The sequence below is a fragment of the Eriocheir sinensis genome, unplaced genomic scaffold (genome assembly GCF_024679095.1).
Source record: "Eriocheir sinensis breed Jianghai 21 unplaced genomic scaffold, ASM2467909v1 Scaffold113, whole genome shotgun sequence".
Classification (NCBI taxonomy): domain Eukaryota; kingdom Metazoa; phylum Arthropoda; class Malacostraca; order Decapoda; family Varunidae; genus Eriocheir; species Eriocheir sinensis.
In genome coordinates this window covers 603,514-624,225 of record NW_026110441.1, presented here as the reverse complement: position 1 = coordinate 624,225, position 20,712 = coordinate 603,514, and the positions used below count along the sequence as shown (strand labels likewise).

At 41.4% G+C, this 20,712-nt stretch overlaps 1 protein-coding gene and 2 long non-coding RNA genes across 3 annotated transcripts in view; 2 read left to right on the top strand and 1 right to left on the bottom strand.

The window, feature by feature from the left end:
* The first annotated feature begins 1,454 nt into the window (after positions 1–1,454).
* Positions 1,455–5,379, top strand: LOC126989330 (uncharacterized). The gene is made up of 2 exons (XR_007743199.1): positions 1,455–3,654; positions 3,822–5,379. It is a non-coding gene; the product is annotated as an uncharacterized LOC126989330 (long non-coding RNA).
* A 2,349-nt stretch (positions 5,380–7,728) lies between these two features.
* Positions 7,729–9,365, top strand: LOC126989329 (uncharacterized). The gene is made up of 2 exons (XR_007743198.1): positions 7,729–7,877; positions 7,981–9,365. It is a non-coding gene; the product is annotated as an uncharacterized LOC126989329 (long non-coding RNA).
* The window catches only part of LOC126989328 (uncharacterized), a 28,285-nt gene continuing 16,635 nt past the window's right edge, over positions 9,063–20,712 (bottom strand). Inside the window, exons 7-9 of the mRNA XM_050847959.1 lie at positions 19,794–19,904; positions 11,661–11,784; positions 9,063–11,423 (exon numbers count right to left, since the gene is read on the bottom strand). Coding sequence (XP_050703916.1) covers positions 11,299–11,423; positions 11,661–11,784; positions 19,794–19,904 — 360 coding nt within the window. The 3' untranslated portion in view covers positions 9,063–11,298. The remainder of the gene's footprint in view (positions 11,424–11,660; positions 11,785–19,793; positions 19,905–20,712) is intronic.

The following is a 20,712-nucleotide window of genomic DNA, read 5'->3' as shown; positions in this document are numbered from 1 at the left end:
GCATTCTCGCCTTCCACAGCGCGTTCAGGCAAGCCACTGACGAAAAAATATGTCTTTTTATTGTGCTATTGCGTGACTGTAATTCCAATGACTACAAACGGCGGTGTGGGGTGTGAGGGAGGGCATGTTGAAGTGACTGATTTAAATTAGTCCGCCTTTCTTCGTTTTCTCTAAATCCTTGTTTCTACATTCTCTAGTTTGGCTCCAAGCAGTGTCACGCATAAACCACGCCTCGGCCGTGTCTCCTCCCACAAACCTGCGTATGACTTGACTTGGTGTATATAGACTTACATTGGCTGTGTTGGACTGTCGAACTGGCGCTCTGTCATCATGAAGTCAGTCCCAGTACAGTTCTCAAGCCTCTGTCCTCCTCTCCTGTCTTCCCACTCCTGTCTCCCAATTGCTCTAGTTGTCTGTCTAGTTCCTGCCTCTGTCTATTGTACCTGTTGCATTCTATTATAAAATGGGTACGTAATACTTTATGGGGAACTGTGGGGAACCAGGGTTTGGGGGGGGGGAGCCAAAATCACTGAAAAATGTGCTTTCAAAATTTCAATAGAAAAATCCCTAAATTAAGGAAAATTCCCTAGTCTCGAAAGTAACCCCGGTTCCCCACAGTTCCCCAGTCATGTCTTGGGGGGTAGGGGGAGCTGAAGTGGCGGAGGGGGAGGCAGACTACTTATATAAAGTATTACCATAAAATGTTCCAGGGCACGACTCTTTCTCTACCCATGACACCCTTAATTGCAGCTGTTCCTGTTTCTACCATTCACCTGATATATCTCACCTGGGGAAGTTCGTACAAGCTCTAACATCCACCTACATCACACCTGTCTCATTTATCACCTTACCTTTCATTATGTACTATCTTCACCATTGCCCCTCAGGACACTCAAAATCGACGGAGACGAAATCTGGCAGCGTCGCTTTTCCTCCCCCTCTGTCCCCCTATCCCTCCCTATCTCCCAGGGGACGGGAACTGTCAGGCGAGTCCAGGTGTGTGTAGGAGAGAGAGAGAGAGAGAGAGAGAGAGAGAGAGAGAGGATAAAAGGAAAGAAGGAAAGGATAACTGGAGTGAAGAAGGGAAGGGTTTTTCTTCTTCTTCTTCTTCTTCTTCTTCTTCTTATTATTATTATTATTATTATTATTATTATTATTATTACTATTATTATTATCTGACTCACTACTTACCTCATATCTCACCTGGGGAAGTTCGTATAAGCTCTTACAGCCACCCATATCACACCTGTCTCACTTATCACCTTACCTTTCATTGTGTCTACCTCCTGTCTACCTCCAGGAATGTGAATGGCTGTAGTAGTTTCAAGGAATTTAAGTCAATATTCTTAAGGTTTCTTAGGAGTTGTGGGCATTTCCGGGGAAAGTTTTTTGACCCTGGTGGTATAGTGTGACCATTTGACAAAGCTTTCCTAGGAGTTGTGGGTATTTCCAGGGATAGTTTTTTGACCCTGGTGGTATAGTGTGACCCTTCCTCTGTACCATGACCCTAAGAAACAGATACTTGACAAAGCTTTCCTAGGAGTTGTGGGCATTTCCAGGGATAGTTTTTTTACCCTGGTGGTATAGCGTGACCCTTCCTCTGTACCATGACCCTAAGAAACACATATTTGACAAAGCTTTCCTAGGAGTTGTGGGCATTTCCAGGGAAAGTTTTTTGACCCTGGTGGTAGTTTGACCCTTCCTCTGTACCATGAAGCTAAGAAACACACATTTGACAAGGCTTTCCTAGGAGTTTGGGGCATTTCCAGGGAAAGTTTTTTGACCCTGGTGGTAGTTTGACCCTTCCTCTGTACCGTGAACCTAAAATACCACTTATTAGAATCTGACTGACCTCACTTTTAAATCAGATGATGTGATAGGTGACCTTACATTATTAAGCTTTCTATCTCTTCTTCCCATTTTCTCCCTCTTCTTCTCCTCCTCCTCTTCCTCCTTTCCTTCTTCTCCTCTTCTTCCTCCTTTTCCCTCTCCTCCCCTCCTCTGTTTCCTTCTTTTTTCCTTTCCTTCCCTTTCCTTTCCCCAGTCTTCCTCCCTCCTCTTCCTCCTCCCTCCTCCACCTCCTTTCCCCCTCTTCCTTTCTTCTTTCTCCTCCCCTCCATTTCCTTTTTTTTCTTTTCCTCCACTTCCATTTCCCTTCCTTAGTCTTCCTTCTTTCTCCTCCTCCCTTTCTTTTTTTTTCTCTTCCTCCGTTTCACTTTCCCTTCTCGTCATCCCCTCTTCTTTTTTCCTTCCCTTCTCCTCTCTTTCTTCCTTCCCCTCTTTTTCTATTCTTCCCTTTCCCTTCCTATGTTATCCTTTCCTTTTTTTCCTTCCCTTCCCTTCTCCTCTTTCTTCCTTCCCTTCTTTCTCTCTCCTTTCCTTTCCCTTCCTATATATTCCCCTTTCCTTTTTTCTTCCCTTCTCCTCTCTTCCTTCCCTTCCCTTCTCCTCTCTGTCTTCCTTCCCTTTCCTTCCTTCCCTCCCTTCCCTTCTCTTCTTTTCCTCTACCACCACCATCACCACCACCACCACCAATGAAGGATATATTGAAGAAAACAAAGATATTCCAACATATGTTTATTACTATACGATACACACACACACACACACACACACACACCTAATTATTTTGCTAGTTATACATATCTTTTAACTCACAGCAATGCCCTCAAAACCTAACCTCTCTCTCCCTGTTAGATATTATTATTATTATTATTATTATTATTATTATTGATGTTTGTTTGTTCATATGTCAGTTCTTTTTTTATTTTGCCGTAATTCTTTCCACATTTTTCTCGTTCACTCTTTTTTTGCATCTTTTATTCTATTTTTTGCTTACATTCACTTTTTTGGGATATTTGAAGTTTTTTTTCCATACTCTCTCTCTCTCTCTCTCTCTCTCTCTCTCTCTCATTGTATGACCTATTGATATGTATTTGATTACTATGTCCTTTTTGGGGGTCTCTCTCTCTCTCTCTCTCTCTCTCTCTCTCTCTCTCTCTCTCTCTCTCTCTCTCTCTCTCTCATTAATGTCTTCTATATAATCTCAGGAGTGAAGCGGAAAAAGGGGAAGAGATCAGTTATTATTATTATCATTATTATTATTATTATCATCATTATTATTATTATTATTTATTTCGTCATAAACTTTGGACGTTTTTCACTTTTTTTAAGATTTCTAAACAAGACGGCTTATGGAGGGTTCTTATTTCTCTCTCTCTCTCTCTCTCTCTCTCTCTCTCTCTCTCTCTCTCTTAACTCATACATCAGCGAACGCAAGACATGGATGAAAAAAAATATATATAATCGCACAGCAACTCATTAACGTCAAAGGTAAAATAACATAATACAGACTCATTAGTACTATTGTTATTATTCCATCATTATCAGAATCATCATCATCACCATTATCTTCATATTTATCAGACGCTATATTTCTCATACTCGTCCTCTTTCTCATCGTAGGTATCACTCACTGCTTTTCCTCACCTTCTCTTACTCTCTTTCCCTTCTTCATTCATTGATATACAACACTAGCACACAGACATACAGCTAAAATGCATTAATTCTTTAGGTAAATCCACTTGTTTTTGTTCACACCAGCCCAGTTAGTCAGTTACGGCATGTAGATTTTAGAATAGTTTGCCCTACAAGGTGTCATTTTCTCTTAATATGAGCAGTCTAAAGATAGATGGCACCACTTGCAACTGTACCCAGAGTTGAAATGCATTAATTCTTTTGGTAAATCCACTAGTTTTGTACACACCATCCTAGCTCAGTCAGTTAGGGTGCGTAAATATTAGAATTGTTTGCCTTACAAGGTGTCGTTTTCTCTTAATCTGAGCAGCGTCAAGGTAGATGGCGCCACTTGCATTGGTACCCAGCTAAAATGCATTAATTCTCTTGGTAAATCCACTAGTTTTGTACACACCATCCTAGCCCAATCAGTTAGGGTGCATAAATATTCAAATAGTCAGCCCTACAAGGCATCGTTTTCTCTTAATCTGAGCAGCGTCAAGGTAGATGGCGCCACTTGCATTGGTACCCAGAGCCATAGGATAGAGTTTGTTGTTATGTAGGTTGGGAGCGGTGAGCAGCGGACTTTTTTTTCTACACTTTTCGTTGCCCTTGAGCCGTCTCCTTTGTTGTAAAAAAAAAAATAATAAAATATTGGTCGTAATTCTCCTTTGGCAAACTGTGATTCTGTCCCGTCACTCTTAATTCTCCCTACTACATTATCCGCCGCATTTGTCTTCTATATATAAAAGTACACTTGTCTTCTGTATACAAAGAAAACATTGGGGTACTTGAATGTGTTTAAAAGTATGAAAGTCTGCGCTGAAAGTCTAAAGTACAGTTGTCTTCCATATATAAAAGTCTTCTAGATATAAAAGAACACTTGTCTTCTGTATATAAAGAAAACATTGGGGTATTTGAATGTGTTTAAAAGTATGAAAGTCTGCGATGAAAGTCTAAAGTACAGTTGTCTTCCATATATAAAAGTCTTCTATATATAAAATGAAAGTCTAAAGTACAGTTGTCTTCCATATATAAAAGTCTTCTAGATATAAAATGAAAGTCTAAAGTACAGTTGTCTTCCATATATAAAAGTCTTCTAGATATAAAAGAACACTTGTCTTCTGTATATAAAGAAAACATTGGGGTATTTGAATGTGTTTAAAAGTTTGATAGTTTGAGAGAAATCATCTTTTCTTCTCTACCTAAAAAAGTACATTTGTCTTCCATATATAAAAGTCTTCTGTATATATAAAAGGACATTTGTCTTCTGTATGTAAAGAAAACATTGGGGTATTTGAATGTGTCTAAAAGTTTGAAAGTCTGCGATGAAAGTCTAAAATACATTTGTCTTCTATATATAAAAGTACATTTGTCTTCTATTATAAAGAAAACATTGGGGTATTTGAATGTCTTTAAAAGTATAAAAGTAGGAGATGAAAGAGTCAGTCTTTTCTCTCGATATATATAAAAAAAAAAGTTTACATTTGTCTTCCCTAAAAAATGAAACAAAAGAAAACATGGTCATTTTTTTCATCTTTTTTTATTTCGTGATTTTTTTCCCGTTTTCTCTCAGATATTTTTTTCATCTATTTGTCTTTATTTTCCTGACTGGATTATCTTTCTATTATATCTATGACAGTTTGTTTGTGCGTGCGTTTGTTGGCATTTGGTTATCCCTTCTTACGTGTGTGTGTGCGTGTGTGTGTGTGTGTGTGTGTGTGTGTGTGTGTGTGAGGGATAGAGAGCTAATCATCTACCAAAAACTAAGTAAAATGAGCAATAAAATATATATCACACAGAATCTTCCCTCAGCATGTGTGTGTGTGTGTGTGTGTGTGTGTGTGTGTGTGTGTGTGTGTGTGTGTGAGCAAAAAAGGAACTCGTAACCTAAGAAACAATACATATACAAAACAATAACAACAATAATGATAATAATAATAATAATAGTGATGATAAGCAAGCTAAGGGTATGCACAGTCACCCTATATAATAATTACATGTAAAAAAATATTACTAATTGACTACCTACATGTTGAGCATCGCGGAAAGGATTAAAACAATAGTTACATCAGGCCGTGAATTCACTTTTTTTTGTCTTTTTTCACATTTAATTCCTCTTTGTCAAACTCTTCATTCTCTTATATTACTCTTTAATCCCCTTTGTCAAACTATAATCTTTTTTTTTTTTTTTTTTTTTTGGTCGAGCTCTTTCACTCTTTTTCACTGTTAAATCTCCTTTGTCAAACTCTGTATTTTTTTGGTCAAACTTTTTACTCTCTTTTCACTGTTAAATCTCCTTTGTCAAACTATATATTTTTGGTCAAACTTTTTACTCTCTTTTCACTGTTAAATCTCCTTTGTCAAACTATATTTTTTTGGTCAAACTTTTTACTCTCTTTTCACTGTTAAATCTCCTTTGTCAAACTCTAGATTTTTTTGGTCAAACTTTTTACTCTCTTTTCACTGTTAAATCTCCTTTGTCAAACTCTAGATTTTTTTGGTCAAACTTTTTACTCTCTTTTCACTGTTAAATCTCCTTTGTCAAACTCTAAATTTTTTTGGTCAAACTCTTCACTCTTTTTCACTGTTAAATCTCCTTTGTCAAACTCTAAATTTTTTTTGGTCAAACTCTTCACTCTCTTTTTCACTGTTAAATCTCCTTTGTCAAACTCTTTATTTTTTTTGTCAAACTTTTTACTCTCTTTTCACTGTTAAATCTCCTTTGTCAAACTCTATATTTTTTTTGGTCAAACTTTTTACTCTCTTTTCACTGTTAAATCTCCTTTGTCAAACTCTATATTTTTTTTGGTCAAACTTTTTACTCTCTTTTAAATGTTAAATATCTATATTTTTTTTGGTCAAACTTTTTACTCTCTTTTCACTGTTAAATCTCCTTTGTCAAACTCTATATTTTTTTTGTCAAACTTTTTACTCTCTTTTTCTTACTCTTAAATCTCCTTTGTCAAACTCTACTCCTTTTCTGTCAAACTCTTCACTCTTAAATCTCCTTTGTCAAACTCTATTTTTTTTTTGTCAAACTCTTCATTTTATTTCTTACTCTTAAATCCCCTTTGTCAAACTATTTTTTTTTGTCAAACTCTTCACTTTTTTTCTTACTCTTAAATCCCCTTTGTCAAACTCTATTTTTTTTTTTGTCAAACTCTTCACTTTTTTTTTTGCTCTTAAATCCCCTTTGTCAAACTTTTCACTCTTGTTTCTTTCTGTCAATTCTCCTCTAAACTCTTTTTCATCACTCTTAATTCTTCCTTAGTACTCTTCAATCCTCCTTCGTCAAAATTGATTCTCCTTTATCTATTGTCCTATAAAAAAGTAACTCTCCTCCTCCTCCTTCCCCTTTTGCTTCATGGCAGTAGATTCCAAAATATACAAAAACCTTCTAATTCCTTTCCATCTATTGAGTCGTGTAGAAAACCCTTATTAGTGATATTGACAAAGGGTTCCAATACCACATAAACACAATCCCCTTCCTGGTTTATGTCAAGAGTTTTAATACTACTAATAGATTCCGATTGTACAAAACCTTCTAATTCCCTTCCGTCTATTGAGTCCCATAGAAAAAACTTTAGTAGCAATATTGACAAAAGGTTCCGATACCACATAAGCATGATCCCCTTCCTCGCCTGGTTATGTTAGGGAGTTTAATCCTACTAATAGATTCCGATTGTACAAAAAGTCTAATTCTTCTTCTATTGAGTCGCGTAGAAAAAAACTTTAGTGATACTGACAACAGATTCCAATACCACATGAATATAACTCCCTCGACTGTTTTATGGCAAGTGCTTGAATCCCACTTAATAATAGATTCCGATTGTACAAAAAGTCTAATTCTCTGTCTACCGAATCACATAAAATCCTTTAATGATAATGGCATTCGATTCCTATAAACTAATTCTCCTTTGTTTTTTCTTGATGTAAAATGTATTAAAGGGTTCTAATTCTCCTCTTCTATTGGTTGGTGTAGAAAGCCTTTAAGTAGAAGTGGGAAAGGGTTCCAATTCTCTATTTCTTGATGTAAAATGTATTAAAGGGTTCTAATTCTCCTCTTCTATTGGTTGGTGTGGAAAGACTTTAAGTAGTAGTGGGAAAGGGTTCCAATTCTCTATTTCTTGGTGTAAAATGTATTAAAGGGTTCTAATTCCCCTCTTGTATTGGTTGGTGTAGAAAGCCTTTAAGTAGTAGTGGCAAAGGGTTTCGATTCTCCTCTATTTCTTGATGCAAAAGGTAGTCAAAGGTTCTAATTCTCCTTTTGTCTATTGGTCAGTGTACGAAACCCTTTAAGTAGTATTGGCAAAGGGTTCCGATTCTCCTCTATTTCTTGGTGTAAAATGTATTAAAGGGTTCTAATTCTCCTCTTCTATTGGTTGGTGTAGAAAGCCTTTAAGTAGTGTTAGCAAAGGGTTTCGATTCTCCTCTATTTCTTGGTGTAAAATGTATTAAAAGGTTCTAATTCTTCTTTCATCTATTGGTCGGTGTAGAAACCCTTTGAGTAGTATTGGCAAAGGGTTCCAATTCTCCTCTATTTCTCCATGTAAAAAAGTATTAAAAGTCGTAGCAATAGATTCTCAAAAGCACAAAATTCTCCGTCTTTCTGGGCATAAAAAACGTATTTAAATTAGTGACAATAGACTCCAAAAAGCACAAAATTCTGTCATCTATTGGTTAGTGTTGAAAGTGGAAAAGGGTTCTGATTCTCCGTCTTTCTTGGGTGTTAAAAAAGGTATTAAAATTAGTGACAACAGACTCCAAAATGCACAAGGTTCCAATTCTCCTTTCGTCTATTGGTCAGCGTACAGACCTTATAAAAGTACTGACTCACAGGTTCTAATCTTCCTTCATCTACTAGGAAAATTAACCTTGCCAAATTTTCCGTGGATCTTCAGTCAAACCACGATTTCCGCAAGCGTGACTCTCATTTGTTTCTTGTTATTGCTGATGATGATGATGGTGAGCAATACTGTCGTCCTAGATCGCGGTCACGCCGGAAAACCACGGAAATGAAAACCAGGCCAGCGGAAATCGAGTTTTGACGGAAGATCCACAGATTTGCCCCAGAGTAACGACCCTTAAGAAAACGTACATCTTCCTCAGTTCCAGTTCTTCCTTCCCTCGTTTTCCTTCCTTTCTTTATCCTCCTTCTCTGTCTCCCTTCCTTTGCTTGGGGTCAGTTTTCCTTCCCTCTCTTCCTCCTTCTCCTCCTTCCTTATCTCCCTTCCCTTCTCTTCCTCCTTTTTCTTTCACTTCATCTTTTTCTTTCTTTCTTTCCTTCACTTTCTTGTCGTCCACTAAATCACTTTCCTTTTTATTTTTTTTAACTTAACGTATCTTGTTTTCCTTCCGTTTCTTCCTTTCTTTCTTTTTGTTGATATATTTTTCTTTCTTAATTCACATTTTTTATTATTTTTGTATCTTTTTTTTCTTCAATCTTCAACTAACTTCTTCAATTTCTTTCTTTTCTTTCTGATTTTCTTTTTTTTCCTCCACTTTTCAATTTATTTTTTCAATCGTCAACTAACTTCAATTTCATCTCTCTCTCTCTCTCTCTCTCTCTCTCTCTCTCTCTCTCTCTCTCTCTCTCTCTCTCTCTCTCTCTCTCTCTCTCATGCTATCTTTCTTTCTTTCTTTCTTTCTCTCGTCGACACAATTTTACATTCATTTTCTGTCTATGTTTCCTTCTTCTTCTTCTCCTTGTTTTTTTTTCTTTGTTTTTCTCTAAGCTTAAAATCCTAACCATAACACTTTAGGCTTGAGAGGAGGACTCGGTGTATGTTCGTACGTTGGTTTGCCGTTGTTTGTGGCGATGTTTTAATTGTTTGGTCGGGTGTTTGTTTGTTCGTATGTTTGTTCGCAGTGTATGGGGAGAGGAGGAGGAGGAGGAGGAGTGAAAGAAGAGGAGGAATGGAGACAGAAGGGAAGGAGAGAGAGGAGGAAGAGAGAAAATGGAGAGAGGAAAGGAGGAGGAAGAGGAAAAGGGATTGAGAGAGAGGAGAGGAGAGAAAGAGAAGGAGGAAGAGAGAGAGATGAGGAAAAGAGAAAATGGAGAGAAAGAGAAGAGGAGAAGGAGAGAAAAGAGAGGAAAGGAAGAGAAAAGGGAGGAGGAGGAGGAGGAGAGGAAGGAAAAGAAAGAGGAAAGGAGAGGAAAAAGGAGGAAAGGAAGGGAAGAAGGAGAGAAAAGGAGAGAAGAGAGGAAAGCTAGGAGGAGGAGGAGGAGAGGAGAGGAACACAGAGGAAGAGGAGGAGGAGGAGGAGGAAAGGGAGGGAAGAAGGAGAGAAAAGGAGAGAAGAGAGGAAAGCTAGGAGGAGGAGGAGGAGGAGGAGGAAGAAAGGGAGGGAAAGAAAGAAGAGAGGAAAGCTAGGAGGAGGAAAGGGAGGGAAGAAGGAGAGAAAAGGAGAGAAGAGAGGAAAGCTAGGAGGAGGAGGAGGAGGAGGAGGAGGAAGAAAGGGAGGGAAAGAAAGAAGAGAGGAAAGCTAGGAGGAGGAGAAGAGAGGAACACGGAAGAGAAGGAGGAGGAGGAGGAGGAGGAGGAAGAAAGGGAGGGAAGGAAAATTGAAAAAAAAAAAAGATTGATTTGTTTGTTTGTTTGTTTGTTTGTAATCATATTTGTCTGTCTTAAAATTTCTTACTGAGATTTTTTGTTTTTTTTTCATACTCCGTTCACTCATTTTCATCCCTTCTCATTCTTCTTTCTTTCTCTCCTCCTCCTCTTTTCTTTCTTTCTTTTTCCCTCTCTCTCATTCCCTCCTTTCTCTCTCTTTCCTCCTTTCCTTATTCCCTTCTTCTCTTTCCCTTCTCTCTTTCTTTACACGTTAACATCTATTGCGGTGACTAACTTATTCTTCTTCTTAGTATTAGTAGCAATAGTAGTAGTAGTAGTAGTAGTAGTAGTAGTAGTAGTAGTAGTGGTCATAGTAGTATCCTTTCTGTATACTTTCCCTCTAGACTATTCTCCTCACTAGGCAGGGTACGAAAAACTATCCCAATGTAAAAATGGTACAAACTTTGACTATTCCAACTCAGTGACTATTTTGTTGTCAGCTATATTCCGCGGTAGAAAACGAGTACAAAAACGTGTCCGAACATGTCCTAACTTGTCCAAAACGTGAGCTGTGTGTGTGTGAAGATGCGATTTTTAATATAAGGCAGGAATGCAGCAGTGGGTGGGTGGGTGACTCTCTCTCTCTCTCTCTCTCTCTCTCTCTCTCTCTCTCACAATAGCAACAGTAATAGCCAAAACAGCAATGTATGTATGTATGTATGTATGTATGTGTGTGCGTATTGTGGGTCCATGTATGTGTGTGCGTGTGTGTGTGTGCGCGAAATATATGTGTGTATGTATCCATGGGTGTCGATGTACGTCTGTGTGTGCGTGTGTGTGTGTGTATGTGCGATTTCTGATGTGTGTGTGTGTGTGTATGTGCGATTTCTGATGTGTGTGTGTATGTGTGTGTGTGTATATGTGTGCGTTTGTAATCTGGGGTGTCAATATGTGTCTCTGTGTGCGTGTATGTGTGATTTCTGATGTGTATGTGTGTATGTGTGTGTGTGTATATGTGTGCGTTTGTAATCTGGGGTGTCAATATGTGTCTCTGTGTGCGTGTGTGTGCGTTTTCATGTGCGTCTTCTCACTTGTATGTGTGGACCATCGCGCCGCAATCATTAGGGGCATCAAAACTCAGGCTGATCCAAATTCGCACCTTGGAAATATCGCTGACCTCCGCTGCGTCGCTGAAATCCTCGCTCCGACTCCTCCTCTTCATCCTTCACTTCTCCTCCTTCTTCTCCTTCTCTTCCTTCTTCTCCTCCTCCTCCTTCTTCTCATCCTCCGCCTCCTTCTCTTCCTTCTTCTCGTCTTCCTTCGGTTTGATTTCCTCGTCTTCTTTCTTCTCTGTTTTTGGAAGAGGAGATGGAAGAAGAAGGGAAGATGATGGTTATGAGTGGGTTAGGTCTCTCTCTCTCTCTCTCTCTCTCTCTCTCTCTCTCTCTCTCTCTCTCTCTCTCTCTCTCTCTCTCTCTCTCTCTCTCTATATATTTACTTTTCACATTTTCATTCTTTCATTCTCTCTCTCTCTCTCTCTCTCTCTCTCTCTCTCTCTCTCTCTCTCTCTCTCTCTCTCTCTCTCACCTTTATCTTCAGGCTCCAACTCTTTCTCTCCCTCTTCCTTCTCCTTCTCCTCCTCCTGTTTCCCTTCCTTGGTTTCCTCCTCCACCTCCCCATTCACAGCGGGGACCTCAGCTCTCGACCCAACCTGGAAATGGGAGAATGGGTAAGTTAATTGGGAAGAGAAATGGGGAAGGGGTGATAGGAAGGATGGGAAGGTGATGGGAGGGGATGGAAGGGAGAGGAGGAGAGAAAAAGGGAAGGGGAAGGAAGGGATGGAGGAGAGGGAAGGAAGGGGATGGAAGGAAGGGAGAGGAGGAAAGAGAAAGGAAGGGAAGGGAAAGGAAGGATGGGAAGGGGATGGGAGGGGAAGGAAGTGGTGGAGGAGAGGGAAGGAAGGGAGGAAGGAAAGAGGAGGAAAGGAAGGAAAGGAAGAATGGGAAGGAAGGGAGGGGAGAAGGGAAGGAATGAAGGAGGAGAGAGAAGAAAGGGAAGGGAAGGAGAGAAAGAAGAAAGGGATGGGAATTGGAAAGGAAGAGAGGGAAGGGAAGGGGAGGGAAGGGAGAGGCAATGAGGGAAGGGAAGTTGATTGATGGGAATATTGATTAGGGGGAGAAGTAGATGGAAGGAAGGAAGGGAAGGAAGGGGAAGGGAAGGGGAAGGGAAGGAAGGGAAGGAAGGGAAAGGAGGAGGGAAGGAAGGGAAGGGAAGGGAAGGGAAGGGGAGGGAAGGGAAGGGAGGGGAGGGGAAAGGGGAGGAAGGGAGGGGAAGGGAAGGAAATATTTTCATTGCTTAAAAATTGTGATAAAATAATATAACACACACACGCACACACACACACACACACACACACATATACACACACACACACACGACCTTGTAATGATGAATGTGACTACCCTTTGTGTGTGTGTGTGTGTGTGTGTGTGTGTGTGTGTCCTTGTGTGTACCTGCAAGTCACCATGAAACAGCATCATGTACACCTCAACACACACACACACACACACACACACACACACCTGGTCAGTCTGTCTGTGGACGTCAATGTGTGTGTGTGTGTGTGTGTGTGTGTGTGTGTGTGTGTGTGTGTGTGTGTCATAATAATAATAGTAAATATAATAATAATAATAATAATAACAACAATAATAATAATAATAATAATAACAATAACAATGATAATAGATTTAGTGGTGGTGGTGGTGGTGGTCATTATGGAGGAAAAGTGGTGTATTGTGGAGGTGGTGGAGGTGGTGAGGTCATACAGTTGAAGTGGTGATGATGTGGTGTCACGCAGGTGGTGGTGGTGGTGGTGGTGGTGGTATTAATAAAAAAAATAATATATATATCAATAAATCTCAGCGTGGGCCAGAGGGGTGCACACAGACGCATGCACAAACACGCCTCAGTGGAATACGTTCATTGGAGGTCATGTTCTCCGTTCTTGTCACTCTGTATTTAGTTAGGAAGACTTGGAGGACTCACGCCAGATTCTTTAAACGTGGCACCGGTCCTCAACGCCGCTGTGACGCGCTTGTCTTCTTAGGCCTGTTTTTTCAAGGGCGCTGAGCCGGTTGGTTGATTTTATTTGTATTGATTTTTATGACCGAGTTTGTAATGTGTCAACTTGTCTCTGTGAAATCTAGCGCTTCTAACAAACTCCTTCCCCAAAATGGAATTACCTCATGCACTTAAGTGTGGCTGTTTCTGCCCAAACATGTGATGAGTGCTTTGGCTCCCAGCCGTGGGTCCACGGCAGAATTTCAAGGGGTCCGCAGTCTGCTGTACGGAACAACTTCTGCTTTCATATCAACAGGCCCACAGCTTGGTCAGCATAACAATGCAAGGCATTTCACATGAATATATTCATTGTTTGCAGAAAAATCTTCTATTAATTTTGCTGGCTTAACCTGTTTCATTGTAGGGGTCCACTGATGTAAAGTGACTGGAAGGGGAACGGGACAAAGAAAGTTGTGAACCACTGCTGTAGTGTCCCTGGGTCAGCGTGGCCAACACTGTTCAACGTAAGTTGGAGGCCGTGGTGACGCGTGGCATTATGAAGGTCCCTCACAGGTCCGGTGACGGCATAAGCGCCAGGGCAGGATGCCAGCTCTGATGCCTGGCTTTATTTTGTAATCAAAAATGCCTGGCAACAATGATTGTTGTGAAAAAGACAAATAAATAAATGAATACTATCGGCTGCTTGGGTATTTGAGGAGCACAGTGATGCACACCCCAGGCTGTTGTGCTGCCCTCACAGTCACTTCATATCTGTCTGTTCCTCAGCCACTCACAGCCTCAAGTTTGCTGAAGCTGGCGGGGTGAAGGGCAAGACTAGCCACTTAACTTGACAAGTATTGACACCACGTTTAATAAGTCTGGCGGAAGTCTTGGTGCGCTGGACAGAGGGTGACTGTGCTATGCGTGTGTGACTTTGCGACTTGCACAGAATTTAGAGATTAAAAATATGTATTAACCACCGCTTACCTCAAACTGTCACCACCACCACCACCACCACCACATGTAACACACACAAAGACAATTATATTTTATTATTATTATTATTTATTTATTTTTCTTAATGTTGGTGGGGCCTGATGGTTGGCCCCAGCCCGTTGATGGCACAGACAAAGGTTTATAGTGGCGCCATCTCGCTATCTGTTGCATGACATTCTTACAAGCTAAAGAAACATGTGCTTCACCTTTTATTTTCACTACAATAAACCGGAAAGTTGACAAAACCGATCTTGACTACGATAAAACCTTCCTAAATTCATTTCTCCATATTTTTTTTATTTTCCCTTTTTTTTTATGGCTAAGAAGACAGCTCAAGGGAAGAAAAAGGAGGAGAAAAAACTACCCTACTGATGCAACACTGCGGCGTGATTTACGAAGCAGAAGACTATCAAGAGGACGGGAGTTGATGAGACGAAGAGCCTTAGGGACGCTTCCACAGTCATTGTTTGTTTTGATCTTTACCAATGGCGCCGATCGACACAATAGCTCTCCACGTGAAACTAGCCTATGGGGGTAGTGGCAGCTGCAGAGGAAGGGAGAGGTGTTGAGAGTGTGTGGTAAGGTGCGGGGCTAGGCTAACCTCACAGCCTCCACTACCCCATCAGCCAGTTTTAAGTGGAAATTCTAAACAACTGTGAAAGTGGCCCTTAGACTCCACTCTATACGAAAGGTCTGTGTGTGTTTACCTAGTTGTAGTTTTCCAGGGCCTGGGCTTACCCTCGTGTGATCCTGTCTCCATATCTATATTTATCCAATTTTTCCTTAAAGCTTTGCACACTCCTCGCCGATATTACATCCTCACTTAGTCTGTTCCAAACCTCTATATTTCTTTGCGGGAAGCTATATTTTTTTACGTCTCTCAAGCATCTTTCCTTGTGTGTGTGTGTGTGTGTGTGTGTGTGTGTGTTGAACCCCTCCCACACACACACACAGGCACACCCACACCCACACACACAATGAAATATATACTCCATACTATAGTAGATAAGGTCCTTGTATTTAGACAGTATCTGGGGGGGGGGAAAGAACTGGCGGAGACGATACAGAACGCCCAACCTCGAGGAAGCTGATTTAGCGAGAGAGTATATCGTCACCTTGGTAAACATTTGGCTTAACCCGGTAGCAGCGACGGGCCAAATTTGTGGCTTTACCGTGTAGCAGCGACGGGCCAAATTTGTGGCTTTACCGTGTAGCAGCGACGGGCCAAATTTGTGGCTTTACCGTGTAGCAGCGACGGGCCAAATTTGTGGCTTAACCGTGTACCAGCGACGGGCCAAATTTGTGGCTTTACCGTGTAGCAGCAAAGGGCCAAATTTGTGGCTTTACCGTGTACCAGCGACGGGCCAAATTTGTGGCTTTACCGTGTACCAGCGACGGGCCAAATTTGTGCCATGATATAAACCCCCCAAAAAATAGATGATGCATAAACTGACCACAAATGCTTTGATATATATTATGAAATGGTTTGTGTGAGTGATGATATTTTTCTGATTAATTCGCTTATAGGGGCTTTTAAGAAACATGATCCCCGCAGCTACCGGGTTAAGATTTAGGCAGAAACGAAAAGGCCAATTCTAGAGTACTCAAACCCTGAATGACGAAGGCAACTACACAAGAACGGCCGTCACATGTTAAAAGATTGACATAGAGAAAAACCTGGAAAACGCTGAAAAATGACTTAGAAGATTATTTTATCAGGGTTACGATGTGTGAATTTGTACTTTACGATCATCCTCTTTTGTGAACTCCAGTGGGAAGACAAAGAAAAAATATACAGTTAACGAAATGATATGACGACAAGCTTTACCTCATCTGTCTGGTCATCCCCCAAACTTGAAACGGAGTGGAAGAAAAATGTTAAAAAAAATCTATAATCACGCACTTCTTGTACTAAAATCCACAACATTACCAAGTGTGTCTGAGCCTGGAAACATCTGATAGGGGTGCTAGGCTGTCCCTGGTAAACTTGACACAGAGTGGAAGAAAAATGTAAAAAAAATCTATAATCACGCACTTCTTGTACTAAAATCCACAACATTACCAAGTGTGTGTGAGCCTGGAAACATCTGATATGTGCGCAAGGCTGTCCCTGGTAAAACTGACACAGAATGAAAGAAAAATGTTAAAAAAATCTATAATCACGCACTTCTTGTACTAAAATCCACAACATTACCAAGTGTGTGTGAGCCTGGAAACATCTGATATGGGCGCTAGGCTGTCCCTGGTAAAATTGATACAGAATGAAAGAAAAATGTTTAAAAAATCTATAATCTGCACTTCTTGTACTAAAATCCACAACATTACCAAGTGTGTCTGAGCCTGGAAACATCTGATATGGGCGCTAGGCTGTCCCTGGTAAAATTGACACAGAATGAAAGAAAAATGTTTAAAAAATCTATAATCAAGCACTTCTTGAACTAAAATCCACAACATTACCAAGTGTGTGTGAGCCTGGAAACATCTGATATGGGCGCTAAGCTGTCCCTGGTAAAATTGATACAGAATGAAAGAAAAATGTTAAAAAAATCTATAATCACGCACTTCTTGTACTAAAATCCACAACATTACCAAGTGTGTGTGAGCCTGGAAACATCTGATATGGGCGCTAGACTATCCCTGGTAAAATACATCTCAATCATGCATATCTGAAAAGCCTGGGAGATCACAACACTATAATCTGTTTCACCAGGATATTACAGGCAGCCACACCTTCTCTTTTTCTCTCTCGATTTTTATTAGCTCAGTGGCAGCCAATCACCGAGCAGAACCCCTCACTTTGCTTCTGCCCTGGCCGCTGGTGTCACGAATCTGTACTATGTTCTTAGTGTTCTAATACTATCTGGAATACCACAAGGCCTGTATGTGTATCCAAGTAGCATTGCCATCCTTGTGTCATTTTCTATAACATTAAGTTTTTAACCCGGTAGCAGCGGGGATCATGTTTCTTAATGGTCCCTCCCAGCGAGAAAAATGAGAAAAAATCGCCACTCACACAAACCACTTCATAATATATATCGAAGCATTTGTGATCAGATTATGCATCATCTATTTTGGGGGGTTTATATCATGGCAAAAATTTGGCCTGTCGCTGTTACACGGTAAAGCCACAAATTTGGCCCGTCGCTGTTACACGGTAAAGCCACAAATTTGGCCCGTCGCTGCTACACGGTAAAGCCACAAATTTGGCCCATCGCTGCTACACGGTAAAGCCACAAATTGGCCTGTCGCTGCTACGGTAAAGCCACAAATTTGGCCCGTCGCTGCTACACGGTAAAGCCACAAATTTGGCCCGTCGCTGCTACACGGTAAAGCCACAAATTTGGCCCGTCGCTGCTACACGGTAAAGCCACAAATTTGGCCCGTCGCTGCTACACGGTAAAGCCACAAATTTGGCCCGTCGCTGCTACTGGGTTAAAACAGGATGACTAATTATTTTTTCTCGTAGATATCATGTGATGAATGAAGATATTTTTAATACGGTAAAAACAAGCTCATATTTCTATCTATATCCAAGTTAACAGTGTACTTATGGCTATGATTTTGGTCTCATCATAATCTTTGACAGTTCGATATTTCAAGGCAACTTTGCGGTGTTGACATATTTTTTAAGCATCACATAGTACAGTGAGGCAATGGGAGCACAGAGCAAGCTTCCCAGGCCAAGCAGACTAAACTTTTCCAGCGCTGTGATTGGCTGACATCTGCCCCGTCAAAACTGAAGGGCATGAGGGAGTGCAGCTGCCTGTGATATCCTGGTGAAACAGACTAGAGTAATTCAACCTTGCAGGCCGTCAATGAGAATTTCAAACCTTCGTCAGTAAGCATTGTGGAAAGCTTGCAATCCATCCTACCACACTCAAAGATACACCAGACTTGCGATCACATACTAAAGGGAAAACAGCGGAAATGGAATGTTTGAGCTCCTTGGCATTTTGTACCATGGTAAACACACACATGATGCACTACAATATGAGGCGTATAGTGTAGAAGGGGCAACATTTTTATAGTTTTGAGGGATATTTTGAAGCGATTAGAAGGCTCCAAACGCCCCACGCCCAAATCTCTTCCTCCTCCTTTTCCCTTCTCATCCTCCTTCTCCATCTCCTACCTCCTCCTACCTCCTCCTTCTTCATCTTCCTCCTCCTCCTCCTCCTCATCTTTCTTCTTCCTCCTCCTCCTCCTAATCCCTTTCTTCCTTCCTAATCCCTTCTAATCTTTTCTGTATATTTTCCTCTTTCTATTTTTCTATTTTTTTTCCTGCAACCTCCTCCTCCTCCTCCTCCTCCTTCCTCTCCTCCTCCTCCTGTAACTCCATTCCTTAACCCTCTTCCCTCCACTTCCCCTTCCATCTATGATCCTTTCCTCCCTGTCTTCTACCTCCTCCTCCTCCTCCTCCTCCTCCTCCTCCTCCTCCTCCTCCCATCTACTGCAACCCTCTCTCTCTCTCCTCCCTTTCCTGTACAATACCTCCTCCACTCTTTTCTTCTCCCTGTCCACTATCTCCTCCTCCTCCTCCTCCTCTTTCTCATCTTCCTCCTCCTCCTCCTCCTCCTTCTTCATCTTCCTCCTTCTCCATCTTCCTCCTCCTCCTTCTCCATCTTCCTCCTCCTCCTTCTCCATCTTCCTCCTCCTCCTTCTCCCTCTTCCTCCTTCTCCATCTCCTACCTCCTCCTCCTCCTCCTCCTCCTCCCCCTCCTCCCCCTTGTACACTATAATCCTCATAACACAAGCTTTCTGAATCAACAACACTCACTACTGAACAGACCTGATAATCTCTCACCACATTGAAATCACTACTACAAGAGATACTATTATAAACTTAACCAATATAATTTTTTTCCTTCATCTGTAAGCATTAGCAACAGCATAACAGGCATCTCACAGCATAAGCAGCATTCAAATTTGACCTCTTATCGGAAATTGTCCTCTCATTCAAACTTGTCCTCTCTCTTCCATTCAAAACTGTCCTCTGTCTGTCCAAAACTGTCCTCTATCTACCTGAAATTCTCCTGTCTATCCAAAATTGTTCTCTCTGTCCAATATTGTCCTCTGTCCAAACCTGTCCTGTCTGTCCAAAACTGTCCTCTGTCCAAAATTGTCCTCTGTCCAAAAGTGTCCTCTCTCTGTCCAAAACTGTCCTCTCTGTCCAAAACTGTCCTCTGTCTGTCCAAAACTGTCCTCTGTCTGTCCAAAACTGTCCTCTGTCTGTCCAAAACTGTCCTCTGTCTGTCCAAAACTGTCCTCTGTCTGTCCAAAACTGTCCTCTGTCTGTCCAAAACTGTCCTCTCTCTGTCCAAACTGTCCTGTCTGAAACTGTCCTCTATCTGTCCAAAACTGTCCTGTCTGTCTAATACTGTCCTCTGTCCAAAACTGTCCTCTCTCTGTCCAATACTGTCCTCCATCCCGATCTGTCCTCTCTCCATCCATTCTAAACTCTCAAAACTAATTATTTTTCTTCCTTCATTTAAAACTATCTTGCGTTTGTGTGCGTTTTATTCTGGGTGACGGACATAGCTCACACACACACACACACACACACACACACACACACACACACAAACACACACACACACACACACAGACGCAAACACACTAGTCGCTGGGCTGCCATGCTTGTCGCTGGCCGGGGCTGCTTGAACCAACCTGTTTGTATTTCTTGGCCTTCTTCACAATGCCCAGGTCCACCATCGCATAGACCATGTCCTGTACGGTGCAGTCCAGCGCTGTCGGCTCCACCCCCAGCACCTCCACCATCTGTAGGGGCATAGGGAGTGAGTGGGGGGAGGTGGAGGAAGGTGGAGAGGGAGGGATAGTGGAGAGGGAGAGAGTCTGTACCTTTATGGAGAGTCCCCTTCCGCTGACACGCCCTTATGTCATGTCGATCTCAAATTCTGCTTTCCGTTCCCTTCCTTTTCCTCACTCCCATACTTCTTTCCCTTCTCTTCCCTTCCCTTCCTTTCTCTTCCCTTTACTTTCTTTCTCTTCCCTTCTTTTCCCTTCTTTTTCTTACCCTGCCTTCCCTTCCCTCCATACATCTTTCCCTTCTCTTCCCTTCCTTTCTGTTCCCTTTCCTTCCTTCCTTTTTCTTCCCTTCCCTTCTATTCTATTCCCGTCCCTTCCCTTCCATACTCTTTCCCTTCCCTTCCCTTTCCCTTCCTTCCATACTTCTTTCCCTTCCTTTCTCTTCTTTTTCTTACCCTTCCTTTCCCTTCCATTTTCTTCCTTCTATACCTCTTTCCCTTCCCTTTCCTTCTCTCCCTTCCTCTCCTTTCCTTTCCTTTCCCTTCCTTTCATACCTCTTTCCCTTCCCTTCCCTTCCTTTCTGTTCCCTTTTCTTCTCTCCTTTCCCTTCCCTTCCTTTCTGTTCCCTTTCCTTCTCTCCCTTCCCTTCTCTTCTTTTCCCTTCGTCCTCTATCTGTCTGAACCTGTCCTCTCTCTACCCAAAAACTGTCTATCTGTCCGAAATTGTCCCCTATCCAAAGCTGTCTATCTTCCTGTCCTTTCCCTTCCCTTCCTCTCCTTTCCCTTTCCTTCCCTTCCACTCTATACCCTTCCCTTCCTT